Source organism: Leucopleurus acutus (assembly GCF_964270905.1).
Source record: "Leucopleurus acutus genome assembly, chromosome: 15".
NCBI classification, from domain to species: domain Eukaryota; kingdom Metazoa; phylum Chordata; class Mammalia; order Artiodactyla; family Delphinidae; genus Leucopleurus; species Leucopleurus acutus.
Window position 1 is genome coordinate 82,223,865 of NC_139157.1, and position 19,327 is coordinate 82,243,191.

Sequence of the window (19,327 nt, forward strand, 5' to 3'; positions counted from 1 at the left end):
ATGTAATAAATGAATTCAGTAAAGTTGCAGGATATGAGATTAATATACAGAAATCTGTTGCTTTTCTATACACTAATAATGAAACTATCCAAAAGAGAAAGCAAGAAAATAATCCCATATAAAATTGAATGAAAAAGAATAAAATACCTAGGAATAAACTTAACCAATGAGGCGAAAAATCTATAGTCTAAAAACTATAAAACACTGATGAAGGAAATTGAAGAAGATATAAAGAAATGGAAAGACCCTGTGTTCATAGATTGAAAGGATTAATACTGTTAAAAGGTCATTACAACCCAAAGCAATCTACAGATTTAATGCATTGCCCAATGCATTTTTCACAGAACTAGGATAAATAATCCTAAAATTTATATGGGACCACAAAAGACATCACATTGCCAAAGCAATCTTGAGAAAGAAGAACAAAGCTGGAGATATGACACACTCGGACTTCAGAGTATATTACAAAGCTACAGTAATCAAAACAGTATGGTACTGGCACAAAAACAGACACATAGCTCCATGGAACCATAGATAGCTCAGAAATAAACCAATTATTGGTCAATTAACCTATGGCAAAGAAAGCAAGAATATACAGTGGAGAAAAGACAATCTCTTCAATAAGTGGTGCTGGGAAAACTAGACAGCTACATGTAAAACAATAAGTTAGAACATTTTCTCACACCATATACAAAAATAAACTCAAACTGAATTAAAGACCTAAATGTAAGATCTGAAACCATAAAACTCCTAAAAGAAAAAATAGGCAGAACACTCTTTGACATAAATTGTAGCAATATATTTGGATCTGTTTTCTAAGGCAAAGGGAACAAAAGCAAAAATAAATAAATGCAGCCTAACTAAACTTAAAAGTTTTTGCACAGAAAGGGAAACCATTGGCAAAATGAAAAGACAATCTACTGAATAGGAGGAGATATTTGCAAATGATATGACTGATAAAGAATTAATATCAAAAACATATAAACAGCTCATAAAACTCAATATTAAGAAAAACAAACAACCTGATTTAAGAAATGGGTAGAAGACCTGAATAGACATTTTTCCAAAGAAGACATACAGATGGCCAACAAGCACATGAAAAGATGCTCAACATCGTTGATCATCAGGGAAATGCAAATCGAAACCACAATGAGGTATCACCTCACACCTGTCGGAATGGCTACCATCAAAAATTCTACAAATAACAAGTGTTGGAAAGGATGTGGCAAAAAAGGAACCCTAGTGCACTATTGGTGGGAATGTAAATCGGTGCAGCCACTAGAGAAATCATTGTGGAAGTTCCTCAAAAAACTAAAAATAGAGTTACTTAGTGATCCAGCAATCCCATGCCTGGTTATATATTCAAAGGAAATGAAAACAGTAATTCAAAAAGATACATGCACCCCAATGTTCTTAGCAGCATTATTTATAGTTGCCAAGATAAGGAAGCAACCTAAGTGTCCATCAATAGATGAATGGATAAAGAAGATGTCATATACATGCACAATGGAATGTTACTCAGCCATAAGGAAGAATGAAATTCTGCCATTTGCAACAGTGTGGCTGGACCTAGAGGGTACTGTGCTTTATGAAATATGTCAGATGGAGAAAGACAAATATTGTATGTTATCACGTATATGTGGAATCTAAAAAGTAAAACAAATGATTGAACTTAACAATATATAACAGACACACAGATATAGAGAACAATCTAGTGGTTACCAGTGGGGGAAAGGGAAGGGGGGAGGAGATACGGGTAAGGGAATTAAGAAGTGCAAACTACTGTGTATAGAATAAATAAGCAAGTAGGATACATTGTACAACACAGGAAAAATAGCCATTATTTTGTAATAACTTTAAATGGTATATAATCTATAAAAGTATTGAATTACCATAATGTACACCTGAAACTAATATAATATTGTAAATCAACTACTTCAATTTAAAAAAAGTACATTTAAACGGTGTGAGGGTGTGTGTGTGTGTGTGTGTGTGTGTGTGTGTGTGTGTGTGTGTGAGCTGAGTAAAGCTAGGTTTAATGCAACCGGAGGACCTTTCTCCAATTGCATTATATAAATATTTTCAGCCAAAAGACTTGCCCTTTTTGGAGAATGTTGCAAGAAGACAACAACAGAAGCTTTGGAAGTATCTTACTTGGATGGAGAATTGAACCAAAAGCCATTTATAATGATGTATAATGGAAATGCTAACTTGGGTTTCAAAGACTGATTTGTTAGGCTAATATTCAAAAGGACCTCGTATGACTATATGAGGATACTAATGTTCTCAATAGCCCCTGACATTAGGTGTGCTCAGTTTTATTGGTAGAGATGACCCATGCCTTTGGAAAATGTAGTATAACTCAGTCACATGAACAGATGTTGATGTTCTTCAAAACATGCTTTAGGGGGCTTCCCTGGTGGCGCAGTGGTTGAGAGTCCGCCTGCCGATGCAGGAGACACGGGTTCGTGCCCCGGTCTGGGAGGATCCCACATGCTGCGGAGCGGCTGGGCCCGTGAGCCATGGCCGCTGAGCCTGCGCATCCGGAGCCTGTGCTCCGCAACGGGAGAGGCCACAACAGTGAGAGGCCCGCGTATCGCAAAACAAACAAACAAACAAAAAAAACATGCTTTAGTCTCAATTTAATTTCCAAATATCAAAGACACATGCATCTACTATACATACAGTATCTCCTGGTGGTCCTCTGGGTCCCATAGGGCCTGCGGGTCCTTGCTGACCCTAAATAGAAGGTGATATGTACTTTAATTTGATAAAAATTAGATGGTACCTGAATATATGTAAAACATGGTGTGACCTTTATCTATAGAAATATCGACTTTCCACCATCCAGCCTCCTCTATATAACACTGAAACGTGCTTTGGGCCTACAAAGATAGTTTCAAGATGTTGTCATTTAAATGAGTCTGTTCTCACCAGTAGGTGAGGCCTGGATAACTTGCCTTGCCCACTGGTGGGGGCATATCACACGAATCTCTCCAGCACCTCCCAACAGCTGGTCTTTGGGTCGTTCCTGTAGAGTCCTGCATGGGCAACTCAAACACTTCTGGGCTGCATCATTTTGGCTTAGGAAATCGAATCCTGAATCCTGTTCTCTTTGAGAATACAGCTCAGGGTCATAGATGTGGCTCACACTGTTTACTCTTAAAGCTTTTAGGATGCTATTGTGAATATGGTCTGAAAAGAGCTTAAAAATCCCATTGTGATCCATAAGGCCCAGTTACCATGTAGGTAATAAATGCGGCCAATGTGGGGATCGGGGAGATCACCATGGAAACATGATAAAGTCTCTGAGAACATTTGTGATGAAAATGAGTGGTCCATCAGAGTTCCTTGTTTTACACAGAAATGGCTATAACTTCAAAGTAATATCCTCATTCGTCTCAGTTATTTCTTATATACCTTTAGTCCTGAGCTTCCTATTACACCAGGGGGGCTAGGATCTCCAGGCTCGCCCTAAACATATGGTGGGAAGGAAAGTGAAATGGTTATTTTAATGTTTCACAATCTCATTACATCGGAGATGCAAGAGAAGGGTGTCAGGGGATTACCTTTATTCCCTGTGATCCTCTTATTCCAGGTTCTCCCTGTAAATGAAAGAAGGACCATATGTGTAATGTTTAAATATGGATGGAGAAGAGCATCTCTAATGCTGCAATTCACCTACTTCCCCACTAGCTGACATACAATAAAGGGGAAAATTGTGGAAGACATGGTGAAGTCAAGGAGGGTTCATTCTAAAATATGATTTAAAATAATTATTGCTAATACATAAACAATAATTTCCTATTTTTCTTTCTTCTCTGTAACAGTTTTTTTCCCCAATGTCACTTTTGACACTTTAACCATCATGGTCCATTAGCGGTCACTGAGTTCCCTACTTAGCTGACGTTGTTATAATTTGCTGCCAGTTCATCTTGTACCTCAAGAGAACTAAAACTGCAGATGAGGGCGAAAAAGAAAGAGTAAAGTTTAAGTTGATACGTCATGGAGGTTCTACTTTCAGGTGAAGGTATTTAATGGAACAAAAAAACACACAAAAATTAAGGTTACACAAAAGAGGACAATATTGGCTATAATGAGTTTGCTTTTCTTATTTTCCATGACTTACTATTGATCCTTTCTTGTTTGAGAAATCCAATTTGTATCATTAACAAAATTTTTGAAAAGAATCTGTATCTTACATGTTAATTTTGTATTTTAAATATCCTTAGTGTATACCTTTCATCACGTTCATGTCCAGTCAAAAATAGTAATGGGTTAAAGAAAATATACACTACCCAAAGCCAATGTGGAAGTGTCATCACATGGTAACACTTAACAAGGTTTAAAATTTCTCATTTATCAAAATAAAAGAGTCAAAATTCACAGAGGAAAAAGTAAAATGCTCAGGGAGCTGACCTTATCAAATGTATTAGACTCCAAAGTAAACATACTAGAAATCAAAGAGAAAGAAAATGAAGTAGAAAACCCAAGACAGTGATAAAACATCTACTTACTCTATCTCCCTTTTCACCTTTTGTAAAGGGTTCACCCTAGGAAAATGGGTGGAAAACAGAATCATTTATAAACACTGTTAGGAATAATCTCTCCAAACCTGGATGTGGGTAAATCCTGCAGGCCAAACTCAGACTCCATTGCAAACATGAAGTGATCCAGAATGTCACATTGTCTGCCTATGCAGCTTAGAAGGACCATATGAAAATGAATTTAAAAACCGTTTCATATTTCCAAATGAACAGTAAGTTAATCAGTTCAATGTTATTTTGAGACTCCTGAGTGGTTGACAAATTACAATGCGGTCCAAGGCCACAGCTTCCTCTTGCATGGTTCAGATAGAAGATGGTCACACACACACACACACACACACACACATCCAATCAGAGGCAGAATGAATGTGAAGATGCCAGAGTGATCAGTGGAAGGACATTCATTTGAATTTTTCCAGTTACTTCAGTTGGTGCTTAAAAATACAGAGTTTAAATTAGTGTTTAAAAATGCAAAATCATTATTTTAAAAATACTTTACTAATTTTCATTTTTCTTTTAATGAAAATGGCTTGAAGCAGTTAATTACTGGGTGAGTAACAGTACAAGTCTGTGGAACTGATACTAGTTCTTGTTGGGTCTAGGTATGAAGGTTCTGGGGAGAGACAGAAGCTTTGAAGGAATGCCCCTTATTAAGTAACACTGCCCCTGTTGTCACTGTGTTACTAACACCACAACCCACCCTTAACACACACACACACACACACACACACACACACACACACACACACACACGGGGAGGCTTCCCCTTATTAACTTCTGTTCTTGAAGGTATGTATCATGATGTCATTTAACCTTCACTACAGGGCTGTGAGGGAGATATTGTCCCATTTCAGGAATGAGGAAAGAGACTCAGAAAGTTTCTGAGTAACTGAGTTACTTCCCCTAAAACAGCATTCGTCCACTGTATGTTCCCTTGTCTATCTTGCCAATAAACTCTGTGAAGGTAGAGATATAATTCATCTTGACTATCATAGCAACTCTGGGGTACACTATTGGTGTCGAACAAAAGTTTATTAAATTAGGGAATTTAAAGTTTTACAGATATAACAATAGTAGCTGACATGTATTGAATAAAACACTTATACCTGTTTTAATCACTTTCTGTACACTAACACAGTTGCCCTCTTGCGTCAACAGGCTGGGTACGATGAGTACACTCATTTACAGAGGGGCAATCTGAAGCCCAGAGAAATTAAGCCATTTCCTCAAGGTCACAGAATCAGTAAGAGGTCACTGATGATTTAAACCCAGGCAGCCTGCCTTCAATCCCAGGCTTTGCTTGCTCGGTCTGTTTGATTTGATTTGAAATGTAATCGATTTATTATTTGAATGGAGTGAATTGACAATAAGATGGATACCACACATTTTAGTAACTTAGTAATTTTAGTAATTTTCTTTTGTATCTGAAAGTCAAGGGCAAGTGTGAGAACCAGTATGGTAGGTACTGCTGCTCTCAAAGGTCCTCTTAGGGGCTTGACCTTCAGGTCACGATCGGGAGGGGTGTGGTTACTGAACAAGCCTCGTGTCCCGTGACCTGGACACTGTGGGCCCCCATCTTCTCCCTGACGTTTCCAAGCTCCCTGCAGTTATGTGAGGCCAGGCAGCTAGTTCTGACTGTGAAATGTGTGCAGAAGTGATGCATGCCGCTTGAAGGAGCCCATTCCTCATCCTCCAGTCCTGCTTCCCTGGCAGTGGTGGCTGAGAAGTTTGCACCTAGCAGATGGCGTAGCTCCTGGGTGCCAATCAGCCTGGTGACTGGTCACTGAGGGTCGTGTACAGCAGGACACCCACTCCTCCCGGCCACGCTGGGCAGGCAGCACGAGCAAGAGAAAACCTTTCTTGGGTTAAAACCATAGATATTTCAGGGCTAATTTGTTACTAGGCATACCCTACCTACTCTGACTAATATGACCCATATCTATCCAACATCATTACATCTCTTATTATTGGATAACTTCTATATATTAGATTAGGGCTTTATATTTTTGCTTTTCAGTCTTAATTCTAAAAGTCAATTTGAGTTTTAAGATAGGAGACGAAGTTAATTAGATGTGAGCAATGGGCAACATTGCTTTTGTAACTGCTTGTTTCTGATTATAGCACATTGCTTATCTAGAACCTCTGTCAAGCCACACTGACTAAAGTAACTGCTTGTAAAAGAAAAAAGAACCAAAATCAGGAGCCTGGTTATCTAGAGACCTGATATTTCGTCCTAGTTCCAATGGCTACCATCTGGGACAAGTCTTCTACATTTTAGAACCTCTTTTTCCTTATCTATAAAATCCTGGGGTTCAACCAGATGATATTTCAGCTCTGATGTCTAACCTGGTCATGTTCTAAATTTCCTATAACTGGGAACAAAGTGCCCTTTTAAAGTACCATTCAGGCTCCTAATTCAGATCTGGATGAAGACTATTGTTCTGTTCGGGCCTTCTGGTTATTATGCAAAGTTAAGTCCACATCCTGTTCTGTATTAAAGAGGTTGAGATCACAAAGAGCTAAACTGCTCTGCTAATAATGTGAAATTTGTGTTTTTTCCTGTGGGGTGGGGTGAGGAGAGAGGCAGGCAAAGACGTGTAAGGGGTGTAGGATAATTCAGGGATTCAGAGGGAACTGACAAGGAGAAGAACTGAGAGGAAAAGAAGCTGGTTTCTCCTGGGTAAAGTAGATGGGGCGAAAGGTAGTCTCAGGGCGTTGGGTCTTGGTGGCAGGACGGAGAACCACAGGGAAACCCTTAGAAACTGTGACATCCTCCAGCGCTTGCTACGCAAAGCATGGTCTAGGGACCCACAGCAGGAGCACGGCCTGGGACTTTGAGAAATACAGCCACTCAGGCTGAAAGCAGCTCTTTTGTTCCTTTCCTGTTTGCCCATTTCTGTTCCCTTCTAAACTTAAAAGAACCTAAATATAAAAATGAGATCACTAAGCAATTGAAACTAACTCCTGACTTGTGCTGTCCTGAATGCACCCCATGCCTTGTCTAACCTGTTGATTCTTTTCCTAGATGAAAAGAAGTAAGAATGAAGAATTAAGCAGTTAAAATATGACTAACTCTCCTGCTGGCAGATCACGCGGGCAAGATAACATCTGAAGAAAGAGTCAGCCAGTCTGCGTGCAATGGAGAAAGATGCAGAACCCAACCTCCTGCCTCAATGATTCACTGAGATTCTTCCCCCATTTTTCCCTCTAAAAACTGTCCTGGCTGAGCAGAGTCTTTGGAGTTGGTCTCTTGACACAAGTCCACCATCTTCTCAGATGGCTGGCTTTTCTGATTAAAGCATCTTTCCTTTCTACTGACATTTGCCTCTCGAATTACTGGCTTATGAGCCATCAGCAGCTGAACGTGGGTTTGGTAAAAAGCCCAAGCCAGACCTGCTGAACTAGCGTTGGCATTTCAAAATGATCTTCAGGTTATTTAAGTTCACACTTAGTGTGAGAAGCACTGCTCTAACCCATTCAGATTTCTCTATTCTGCTCTACCAGTCCCAGCTATCCCAGTAGAACTGTAGTAAATCTTAGGGACTGGTCTGTTATGGGTCATGTGGAAATTAGGACAAGGTGAGTATCAGTGTTCCAGCATGGAGGGGAGTCAGTGGGGACCCAGAGAGGTAGGTAAGAGGTGGGAGACGTGCCCACAAGTGTGGAGTATCAGGAGTGAGCGGGCAGATGGACGGGGCAGCAGACACCAGACTGGATTTGTGGGACACATGAGATTTCCCAGAGAGTCCCAGGAAGGGCTGTTACTGGCCTGGATGGAATACTAAGGGCAAGCATGATTCCTGAAGTAGGAGAACTTCGGAGTACATGAGAGACAGCACCGATTCTAAAGCTGCCTGAAAAATGATTGTCATTGCCAAGGATGCTTCATTTTTTAAAAAGTTAATTAAATTATTTTTGGCTGCCATTGGGTCTTCATTGCTGCACACGGGCTTTCTCTAGTTGTGGCGAGTGGGGGCTACTCTTCGTTGCGGTGTGCGGGCTTCTCATTGCAGTGGCCTCTCTTATTGCGGGGCATGGGCTCTAGGCACGCAGGCTCAGTAGTTGTGGCACGTGGGCTTCAGTAGTTGTGGCTCACGGGCTCTAGAGCGCAGGCTCAGTAGTTGTGGCGCATGGGCTTAGTTGCTCCACAGCATGTGGGATCTTCCTGGACCAGGGCTCGAACCCGTGTCCCTTGCATTGGCAGGTGGATTCTTAACCACTGTGCCACCAGGGAAGCTCAAAGATGCTTTTATTATTCATTTGAGCTATTATGTTTAGTTATAGCATGGCAGCTTAGTGATTTTTTTTTTTTCTTTTTTGCCACACGCGGGCCTCTCACTGTTGTGGCCTTTCCCATTGCGGAGCACAGGCTCCGGACGCGCAGGCTCAGCGGCCATGGCTCACAGGCCCAGCCGCTCCACGGCATGTGGGATCTTCCCGGACCGGGGCACAAACCCGTGTCCCCTGCATCGGCAGGCAGACTCTCAACCACTGCGCCACCAGGGAAGCCCAGCTTAGTGATTTTTAAACCCTGGGTTCTGGAATCTGCCTTCCTAGGAGTGATTCATGGTTTCAATACTTCCTAGCTGTGTGAACTTACAGAAGTTACTTAACCTCTCTGTGCCTCAGTTTCCTCATCTGAAGGATGGGGGTGATTTTTAAAAAAATGAACTAAGTGAGTTAATACATGTAAAAAACTTAGTACCTTGACTAGAGTACATGCTCAAATATCTGATCTATTGTTCCCTATGGCAGGGGCAACCAAGGTGCATGGAATTGGGGCTGATTAAGAAATATATTTTTAATTCTATCTTTTGGATATTCTTCCTCTGCTCTCAAAGCTAAAATACTTACAGATTCTCCTTTTTCACCTTTAGGGCCAATAGAGCCTGGAAATCCTGGTGGTCCAATTTCACCCTTTCAAGAAAAAGCAGAAGAAAGTTTTTGCAGGAGGCCAGGTGAGTCCTGTTGTGACTGTCAGGGTCAGAGCATTGCCTATGCCCTTTCTAACCACGGAAGTTATCTCTTATCCTCCAAGAGGCAATGTGAAGTTCTGAATCCAGTTAGGCTATTTGCATAATAATGTTTGTCAGTGCTCCACGATGCCTTTAGGTCTTTTAGAAATCCATAATATTCATTAGGATCTTTAAAATTAATGTGAAACAAAAGTCAATTATTTTTCAAGGAAGGAACATTTAGAGGGAAAAAATTATAATTTCGCTCTGCTGTATTTTGTTTTTGCAAAAAAAAAATTTTTTTTGTTGTTTTAAAGACATGAGATAATTTAACTGACACAATAATCCAGACCCATTTTATTTCAGACACTTCTTTCTTTTTTCAGGTTGGGGGAGGTGGAGGGGTGAGGAGTCACAGGAAGAAAAACACATCTCTCCACTGTTTCCAGCACTTATATCACCACTTAAATGTTCGGCTGTGAACAAAGAAGGCATTCTTGTTGATGTGGGGACAGTAGCAACTTAGAAATGCCTAAGAGGTTCTGGTCAAAAATCTTGAGAAGGGATTTGTATGTGACATATAAAGGGAATTTTGAGAAAATAAAATTTTAGAAATACTACTTGTGGCAAGGAAATGTATCGTTAATTAGACTTCAGGGATGTCCCAGCATTGTGCTTCCATTTAAATGTTAACCAGCATTCCCGAATACCAGACAGTTGTTAAATTAAATGCAGCCACTAGAAGTTATGTAATGTTGGTTATTTTCCAATCTCAGGAGCATTTTTGCAAAACAATATTCACCATTGCACTTCCAAGTATATGCCTTTTTTGCCCATCTTGTCTTTTTTTTTTATTTTGAAAAAAATACAAAACACATAAAGTTGAATATGTCAAACCTCCATGGACCACACACCCAAGATGGAAGAAAGAAAAAAAATTTATAACCGAAGAAGTTTCAAATTCTCTCTCTCTTCCTGTCCCAGAGAGAGGCACTGTCATGAATTTAGTACTTCTGTTTTCAGTCTATATTTTTGCACTTTTACTGCATATGTGGAACCATAAATAATATATTATTTTGGATATTTAAAACAAATTCTATAGAAGCCATTGTTTGATCTTGTATATAATACTTTGTGACTTTTTTCCCTACTCAATGTGGTTTTTAATATCCATCCTCTATTAATAGATATATTTAGATCTAGCTCATTCATTGAACCCTCAGATAGCATCCTATTGTGTTAATGTATTGGGGTTCGTCAAAGCCCTACTGATGGGTATTTGGTTGCCTCTAGCTTTTCTCTATTATAAACAAGGCTGCAATGAACATCTTTATACCTGCCCCCTGTGTGGATATGTTTACGTGTTTATTTTTTTATTTTTAATTTTTTTTGCAGTACGCGGGCCTCTCACTGTTGTGGCCTCTCCCGTTGCGGAGCACAGGCTCTGGACACGCAGGCTTAGCGGCCATGGCTCACGGGGCCCAGCCGCTCCGCGGCATGTGGGATCTTCCTGGACTGGGGCACGAACCCGTGTCCCCTGCCTTGGCAGGCGGACTCTCAACCACTGCGCCACCAGGGAAACCCTATGTGTTTATTTTGAATCCTCAAACAACAATCTACCCAAAGTATTTCAAGTACTAGTTAATTACAGCCCTAAAACATTGTTTTATTTCTATATTTCTATCCTAATCAGTATCTTGTGATTTTAGACTAGAGAAAGAGGGAGCCTGTCATATATAATGGACAGACAAATCCATGTTTTTATTAAGGTGGTGTCTAGATTTGTGGAATATATTTTGTAAATGTAATCTTGATTTTATTAATGCAAGTATTTTCCTTTATAGTGTACCACCCAAACATATAATGTACCATCAGTTTTGCACTTACCATATTGTAGGAGAAGCCATTTTTTTCTACAGATATTGAATTCTATCCATAGTACAAAGAGGAAGAAATTGGTGGAGACATTTAAGGGGCTGATTGCTGTTGCTTTGAAAGGATAAATAAACAATTGGCCTTATACAAGTGTTAGGCTGTACAGAGTGACCTTCCTATTACCCATTTGATGGGTGCTAAAAGCCCCAGTGCATAGGTGTGATAGAAAAACTTATGCCTAGCAAGTTGCATAAAGTAAATGGAGAAATCAAGGAAAGGGTCTAGAAATTACTATAAAAGTCACATCTGCTCAATACCAAAGGTAAGGGGAGGGGAATATACTTGGAGGAAGAGTACCTATGTTCACAGCTGCTAAGTATTTGAAGCAATGTATACAGGTCTCCATTGAAATGCAGAGGAAGGACCCAACAGAGGCTTTGGTCCATCTCTGATTGGTACGAAGGGGTGTCTGGGCTTGGAGGAAATCTAAGAGTTCTGTTCCCGTATATAAAACTCTACAAACAAAAGCATTTCACACCTGAAGCACAGACACGTATGCTGTTTTTCATAGTGAGAATGGGTGTTCAGTGAGTTATCAGTGGCTATGAGCTGAAAGACAAGTGATGAGTTTACTTAGCTTCAGGAAAGGCTGTCATTTAATTTGACACCTTGGATGCTATCTGAAAGGTCTGGTGGTGTTGAGCCTCCATCTTTCCCCTCTGACAACTGCCCTAAAACACACCGCTAATTCCTCAGGAGTCCTTAGATATTCTGTCACCTATTCCACCGTCTCTATAAAGGAGCAGTTCTCCCCGACTGACCTGCAAACACAGCATCATCCCCTCACCAGATCCCATCAGTCTCAGGTCGTCATTTCAGTCCTGGTAGACTGGTTACTTGGATATCATGGTCTCCGTCGCCATGTACCATTAAAAGCCGGTAGTGTTCCTTGGTGTTTCTTCCTGTATCCCAGTGTTCTTGATACAGGACTTGGCGGCTAACCTAGGAGTGATTTGTGTGTTCATCCTACTGCTGTTTGCATCTGTTCTGGTGCTTCACTGGAAGGCTGGGCTCCAAATGGTAGGCTGGTTTTGTGGTTCTACTCTGCCAGCCGGGGCGTCGAGAAGTGATGTGTGATACAGCAATAAGTCACTTATGGGTTGAAATTGTACTTCTCGTTCAATCTTTTATTCTACAGGATAAATTGAGCCTCAACATTGTGGTGGGAGAAGCAAAGATGATCAAGACCGGGTGTTAAGGATGGTAACAACTAACTATTAATATCAAACAGAGATAAATGATACCTTATGAGAATGAAGAAAGTTTGGAGTGGATGGATAGGAAGGAGTGAAGCATTAGTGAGGGCTTCATATGTGCCAGGTATTGTGCTTCGGGCAAGTTCATCTCATCTCATTTGATTTCAGTCCTGCCATCAATTCTCTGTGTAGATGTGATTGTGTCCATTTCACAAATGAGGAAACCGGCGCTCACAGAAATAAAGTGTCTTTCCCAAGGAGACAGAGTTGTTAATGGCACAATCAACTTTTGATGCCAAAGCCCAGGATCTTTTTAGCACTCAATGGTTCTCCACCCTGGCTGCCAGGTAGAATCACCTGAAGCTCTTTTAAATAATAGCAATATGGACCACCCCCCACTCTGCCGCCACCCCAGATCAACCATATACATGGGCTCTGCCCCACATCAGAGTATCTGGAGATGCAACCTGAGTACTGGTACCTTCTAAAAGCCCTCAGGGGGTTCCAACGTGCAGTTGGAGCTCTGAACCACCAGAGTCCACCACAGGTTCAAGCAAAGATCTGAAAGAGCAGCTTGAAGGAGCTTTAAATTCTCACTACAGTGACCCAGGAGCAGCATTATAATTTTAAGAACAAAAGTATAGATTCAGCCCAGGTACTAAGTGAGTGTGTATAGGTAGAGGTGATTCTACTCTTCTAGCAAATGTGGTGCTTCTGTTTTTGAGTTTATCATATGCATTATTTACTGGCAGAGTCTTTCTCCTTTTAATTAGAATTCTTACAAATCATTTCATATGGGCGTTTATATCAGGTTCTCTGTAGACTCTTCTGGGTTCTTTCTTTGGGCAGGAAGAGGCAACAGTCATGCCACTGGCTTTTTCTAATTCCATTTAAGATTCTGAAGCAATTAGAAAAGATTTTGAGCCATAGAAAGGGTCCTTAGAGTTTGAAATACACCTGTTTGACAGAATCAAATTTCTCATCATTGAGGTCTTAAGAATTCCTAAGTAACATATGTTTCCTAATGAACATAGCAAAACCAGGGCCAGCTGTTTTGTTTCAAGAAGTGAATCATCATTTAAATACTTTAAAAGTGCCACAACTCTCTTTGCTCAGCTGTCCTAAGTGACAAGCTTTGTGGCTTTCTTTTTTTTTCTCCTTAGTCTGCATGTGTCCAGCAGTAATTGCTTAAAATATAATGTGTTCCTTATGGTGGTGTAGGAATTCCGCAAGCTATTTGGTTACAGGAAATAATGCTAATGTACTAGCAGTACAATCCAAGACACATAAATGACCTTATTGCTGGATAATCAATTTCTGGGATGCCTTTTTAAGAATGTCAAGGTTTTAGTTGTTTACTTATTTGCAGGAAATTTCATTTTCAATGGTCAGTCTATAAGAAGCCCCTACTTTCTGTTGAGACTATCTTTTAGCAGTTTTTTCTGGTTACAGAGGTATGATCTTGTGAATAGATTGGCTGCACTGATTTATAAGGCACAGAAGTCATATTTTCTTGGATTCATGTCGAAATACCCTGCCCTCCATCATGAGAATTTTTACTGGGTGAATGAATGAAGAGAGAACCCCCAGGCCATGTTCCCGCAGAGTAGTTCCAACCCACTTGCCTCTGTCTGTGGATTTAACGTGCATTTTCTCCCCCTTTTTTTAATTGAAGTATAGTTGATTTACAACGTTGTGTTAGTTTCAGGTGTACAGCAAAGTGATTCCATTTTACATACATATATATCTATTTTTTCCGATTCTTTTCCCTTATAGGTTATTACAAAACATTGAGTATCGTTCCTGCATTTTGTTTTTCTTGACAATGGCATGTTCCCACTGAATCCAAGGTCATCCCGACTGCAGGATCGAACAGGAGTGAAACATCTTTTTGACCAGGCAAGGGCATCTGTCATCTTCACAGCTAATATAATTAAACCCGTGAATGATGATGAGAAGGCAGTGCGAATTCGTCAGTATTTTAACTGTAAAGCTATTTTGAAATAATTATTTGGTTAAACCGAGACTGTACACGATAAAACCCCACCCCAAAATGCTCCCATGATAGTTTATGTTTGGACGCTTAAGAAAACACAAAAATAGTGAGCCTCGGGCATCGCGTCAAAGGGCCTTTCAGATGGTTTTTGCCGTCTACATGGATCCATGAAACATCTAATTAAAAACCGAAACCTGTGTCCTAATTTCATTTACCTGTGACAACTATTTCCCCTCGATGTGGATGTGTTCCCTTCCTGTAGTCAGCTACTCAGGGCCTTCTCTTGGAGGCCAGGGAGGCTCGTGCCCACTTGCAGGCTGACTTGGAGCCCGCGAGGCAGCGGGACTGCCCTGATGTGTAAATGGGTGTGAGTTGGTGTAAGATGTTTTTACTCAAATTTACTTCGCAAATTTGATTACCTTCTCTCCTTTTGGGCCACCAGCTCCATGCTCACCAAGGTTTCCCTAGGTAAACATAAAACAAATAAAAAGACAAAAATCCATTTATTTTTAATACATTCAGTCCCTAATTAAGCATAGAAATAGTGAGATAACAGCACAGTAACAGCTTTTTATAGATATCATTTTAATCCCGTTTGCCTCTCTCACATTCTGTCAAATATTCCTGAAAAGCTCTAATTATTGAGACCCTACCTATCCTTGCTATGACATCCCCCCAGGAGGTGACGCTGGAGAAATACACGTCTCCAGGGGTGAATTAGCAATACTTCAAATTAATGCCTGGCAGCCTCACTCGGTGCCCATCCACTCCACGGATAGGACTGTCTAAGGCTAGCAGTGATATCCTTGCTGCTCAGTGTAATGGACATTCCTTTCACTGCCCTCTTGGCTGCACTTGGCACGTCGTGACTTGCATCCCACACATTCTCCTGTTTCTCTGACCTCTCCTCCCACACCATCTCCTAACTGCTCAAGGTTGGACCTCCTCAGGACTGGGTCCAGCTCTCTTGTTGTGACTCGACATTTGGTCCCAGAGACTCTTATCTACCCCGCAGCTTAGGCATCATCTACACCAAGAAGGACAAATTCGTAAACCCAGCACACGTCTCCCTTCTGGGTTTTGACACCTATGTCTAATTTTCTACTTGACCTATCACTCGTAAATTCTAGAAGAGATTTATATTTGACAAGTTCAAAACTGAATTAAAAAATACAACAAATAAGGCGATATAAGTGAGAAAGATGAGAATATCACATTGTTAACATTTGTTAGTCCAGAAGGGGGAGAATGATAATTAACTTCTTCCTAATATATCTCTGCGGTTTGACTTGTTAAAATGAGTGGTAATTTCATTGTATAATTGAAAAAAATCAAGGAAAGAAAGTCTGAATTCATCCTCTCCCATCTGTAGAGCTCTTTCTTCTTCCATCTGGGTGTCGTCGTTAACTCTGCCCTCCTCTGTTCCTTGAGGACAATGTCATCCGGTCTGGTTGCCTCTGTCCCCAAATCTCTTCTCTCCATTCTACTCGCCTTCACTGGGAAGGCCACCATCACATCTCGCCAGGATCATTGCAATGGCTCCCTCATTGGCCCTATAATCCACTCTTCCCCCCTCCCCACCATACATTCTCTGTAGAAGGTCGGAGAGTGATCTTCAAACGACATTCTGACCTCCTTCCTTCAAAACCTTAGCAGAGTCGTATTAAGGTCTTCTCTCAGCTCTTCAAATGGACCGAGATCTTTCCCGTCCCTCCCTGTAGTTCCCCACCCTGTCCTCACTTCTCTGTCTGGTTAGCAACCTCTCAACCCTCAGGGCTCAACTACTGAGATAAAATGCTTCCTGTGGGTCTCCAGACAAGTTCCCCTCATAGGTTCCCATTGGACATGGTGTTTCTCCTTCATAATACTAACATTGAAAATGTTGTGTTTGTTTAAAACTATTTGCACCTCTTGCATTGGCATGTAAGGTCCATGATGGCCTGGAACTGAATGGCCGCCCCACGCCTAGTGCCCTACCTAATGTATAGGACGCACTCAACAAGTATTTGTTGAATAAATATGCCAATGATTCTGACTTACATGATTTTTTTCCCATTAACTTTTTTTTAAATTAAAAATACATATGTTGGTAGAGAAAATTCAAAGTACAGAAATGCTTAAACAACAAAAATACACAGAGGCACTGGTTCAGATCACTGTTGCTACAGTTTAACATTTTAAATGTGCCTCCATGTTACTCATGCTACTCCAATTAAAAATAAATAGTTTATAACTGCTGTTATTACTGGTCTTGTGATATTCTCTCATTTTTCCTACTTAACTTTGATCCGAGATGTCTAAATTGAAAATAAAAATTGTTGTCTCAAAATCCCGAGCTATAAATTATTACAGGGACATATTTGAAAATGAGGTATAACACTCCAAGACTGCTCATTGCAAGAATGAGCAGTTAGAAAATGGTAGGTTGTTTGAATGCAATCTGCACAGAAACTCTAGGAATTTCCTGAAAATACTACCACCTGGGCCTGGAGCCAATGACTATGCACAACCCATCAGAGTCTCTGCCTAGCTCTGCTTATGCTGTGACGTGTGGGGAAGGCGGAACATGCTTTGGTCTAAGACACAAGTTGTCCAGAGGTGGTCTTTGGATTGGGAGGCCCCATGCTCTTGGCTTGCAGAGCAGAAGAGCACCCAAAGTACATTTGCTGAGAGCATCTCACAGTGTAGCACCTTGGTTTAGATTCCCCTCCTCCTCTGAACCCCGGCAACCTAAAGGGCATCAGAGATGCTTCAGGGATGAAGAAATGCCTCTGCAGCACCAAGTCATATTATTCTATCCATAGGCTGTATTGTTCTAAAATCTTGATTTTTCTGGAGGCTTTCCTATCCAGAGAAACAACATGGTATTTACTGCCTAGCAGAGTGCCATATGTTTGCTTCACTCCATAGCTAGGTCAGGAAACTCATCTAATCAAGGACCCACAGTGGCCTCTGTAGGTGTTCTCCACTCTTGGGCTAACAGTACTCAAGGCAGAGGCAAACTGGAACTTCAGCTGCATTTATTTGTTGGCATGTGAGATTCTCCTCTCCGCTTTCTCCAAGTTAATTGTACTGGATAATTACTTGGCTCTACAGAAATAATGAGACATCGTCCTTGTGTTTCTGGAGCCCACGGTTCTGCCTCAGATGTTATTCTAATTTTACGAGGTCATTTTGTGCCTTGCTGCCATGTTATCTGAGTGGTTCTCATAAACCTTTTGAGTAGCTATAATAGCTGTACCCTCTTGAGTGTGTTTGTTGAAGAGTTTCTATAGTGCAGCGGAGAAGGTTGTTGTGTGTGCTACTCAGCCTGCACATTTCAGGAATTCTGGGGAGACCAAGGTGGCAGAGTAGGAGGAGGCTGAGCTCACCTCCCCCCACGAACACACTGGTAACACCCACATGTGGAGCAACTCTCACTGAAAACAAGCTGGAGACTGACACAGAGACTCTTATACACTCAAGACCGTAAGAAGGATCCACACAAAATCTGGTGGGAAGGGAAGAGAAGCGATCGGGTTGGGACTTGCGCCCATAGCGGGGGACACAGAAGAGAAGGGGGATTACACGGCCTCAGAGATCCTCCCTGGGAAGCAAGTGGTTTGAACCACATTTTGAGTGCTCCAGCCCTGGGGTCTGACGTCAGGAGGATGAGTCCTCTTAGCTGGTTTGCAGACCAGTGGCCCTGACAGCGGGACTGTAAGAAACCTCGAGTCTGCTTGTGAAGCGTGTGCGCACACTCGCTTACTCCCAAAACAAGGCGGAGGGAGCAGATGAAAACTACCCAGGACTCTGGCTGGTTACCTGTGGCCATGCCTGCAGGTTCCCCAGCCCAAGTTGAGCACCTGGACCAGCCCGCTGGCTCTGTGGTGCAGCTCCACCCTACAGCAAGGACGGCCATGGCCAAGGGGGGGTGCGCAGTTGTGAGGCGATGGAGCTGCCTTAGACCTGGCACAGCATCTGAGTGGGGGGACAGTGGCCATTGTTGTCACCCCTGGAGGCAGCAGAGTGGGGGCCTCCCGGAACTCTAACGGTGCCAGGAACACCACAGCCTGCACCTTGACCCACACTGAGCAACCACTCCAGGCCCTCTTGCTCCAACACTGCTCCCCTCTGGGGCAAGGGTGGTGGTGGTAGGAGAGGGGAAAGCACACTCTTGGAGGGAACAGAGCCATCTCAGACCTGACCCTCGCGGCTTCTGCTCCAGCAACCAGGAAACTGCCCCCACTCCCCAGTGGGGCGGTGATGGTCACTAGCAGAGAAGCTCTGAATCACACCTGGCTCCAGCTCTAGCACCTCCATCTCCAGCCCCACTTCCTACCAAGGTAAGAGCGGCCAGCACACCCTGGAGGAAGACGTGCCTCAGGCTCAGGTCGGATCCAGCTCTCCCCGCAAAGCCACTGGGCACATGCAGACTGTAGAGGGAAGCTCCCACAAAAGGACACCCCTTCAAGACCATATAGGTAACTGGTTCACCTAACAGAGAAAGTTAGCAAAATGAGAAGGCAGAGGAATTTCGTTCAAATGAGACAGAAGAAAACCCCAGAAAAGATAAGTAATTAAATAGAAATAAGTAATTTATCAGATAAAGAGTTCAAAGTGTTAGTAATAAGAATAATAACTGAATTAGAGAAAACAATAGATGAACACAGTGAGAATTTTAACAAGGAACTAGAAAATATAAAAAAGAATGAGTCA

General features: G+C 41.7%; 1 protein-coding gene across 1 annotated transcript in view; it reads right to left on the bottom strand.

Annotated features, from left to right (window-relative positions):
* COL19A1 (collagen type XIX alpha 1 chain) overlaps nucleotides 1-19,327 on the bottom strand; it is a gene marked incomplete at its 3' end in the record, with an annotated part of 351,347 nt that overhangs the window by 59,826 nt on the left and 272,194 nt on the right. The window contains exons 18-23 of the mRNA XM_082855784.1: nucleotides 15,049-15,093; nucleotides 9,402-9,464; nucleotides 4,518-4,553; nucleotides 3,570-3,605; nucleotides 3,421-3,474; nucleotides 2,686-2,739 (exon numbers count right to left, since the gene is read on the bottom strand). Coding sequence (XP_082711910.1) covers nucleotides 2,686-2,739; nucleotides 3,421-3,474; nucleotides 3,570-3,605; nucleotides 4,518-4,553; nucleotides 9,402-9,464; nucleotides 15,049-15,093 — 288 coding nt within the window. The remainder of the gene's footprint in view (nucleotides 1-2,685; nucleotides 2,740-3,420; nucleotides 3,475-3,569; nucleotides 3,606-4,517; nucleotides 4,554-9,401; nucleotides 9,465-15,048; nucleotides 15,094-19,327) is intronic.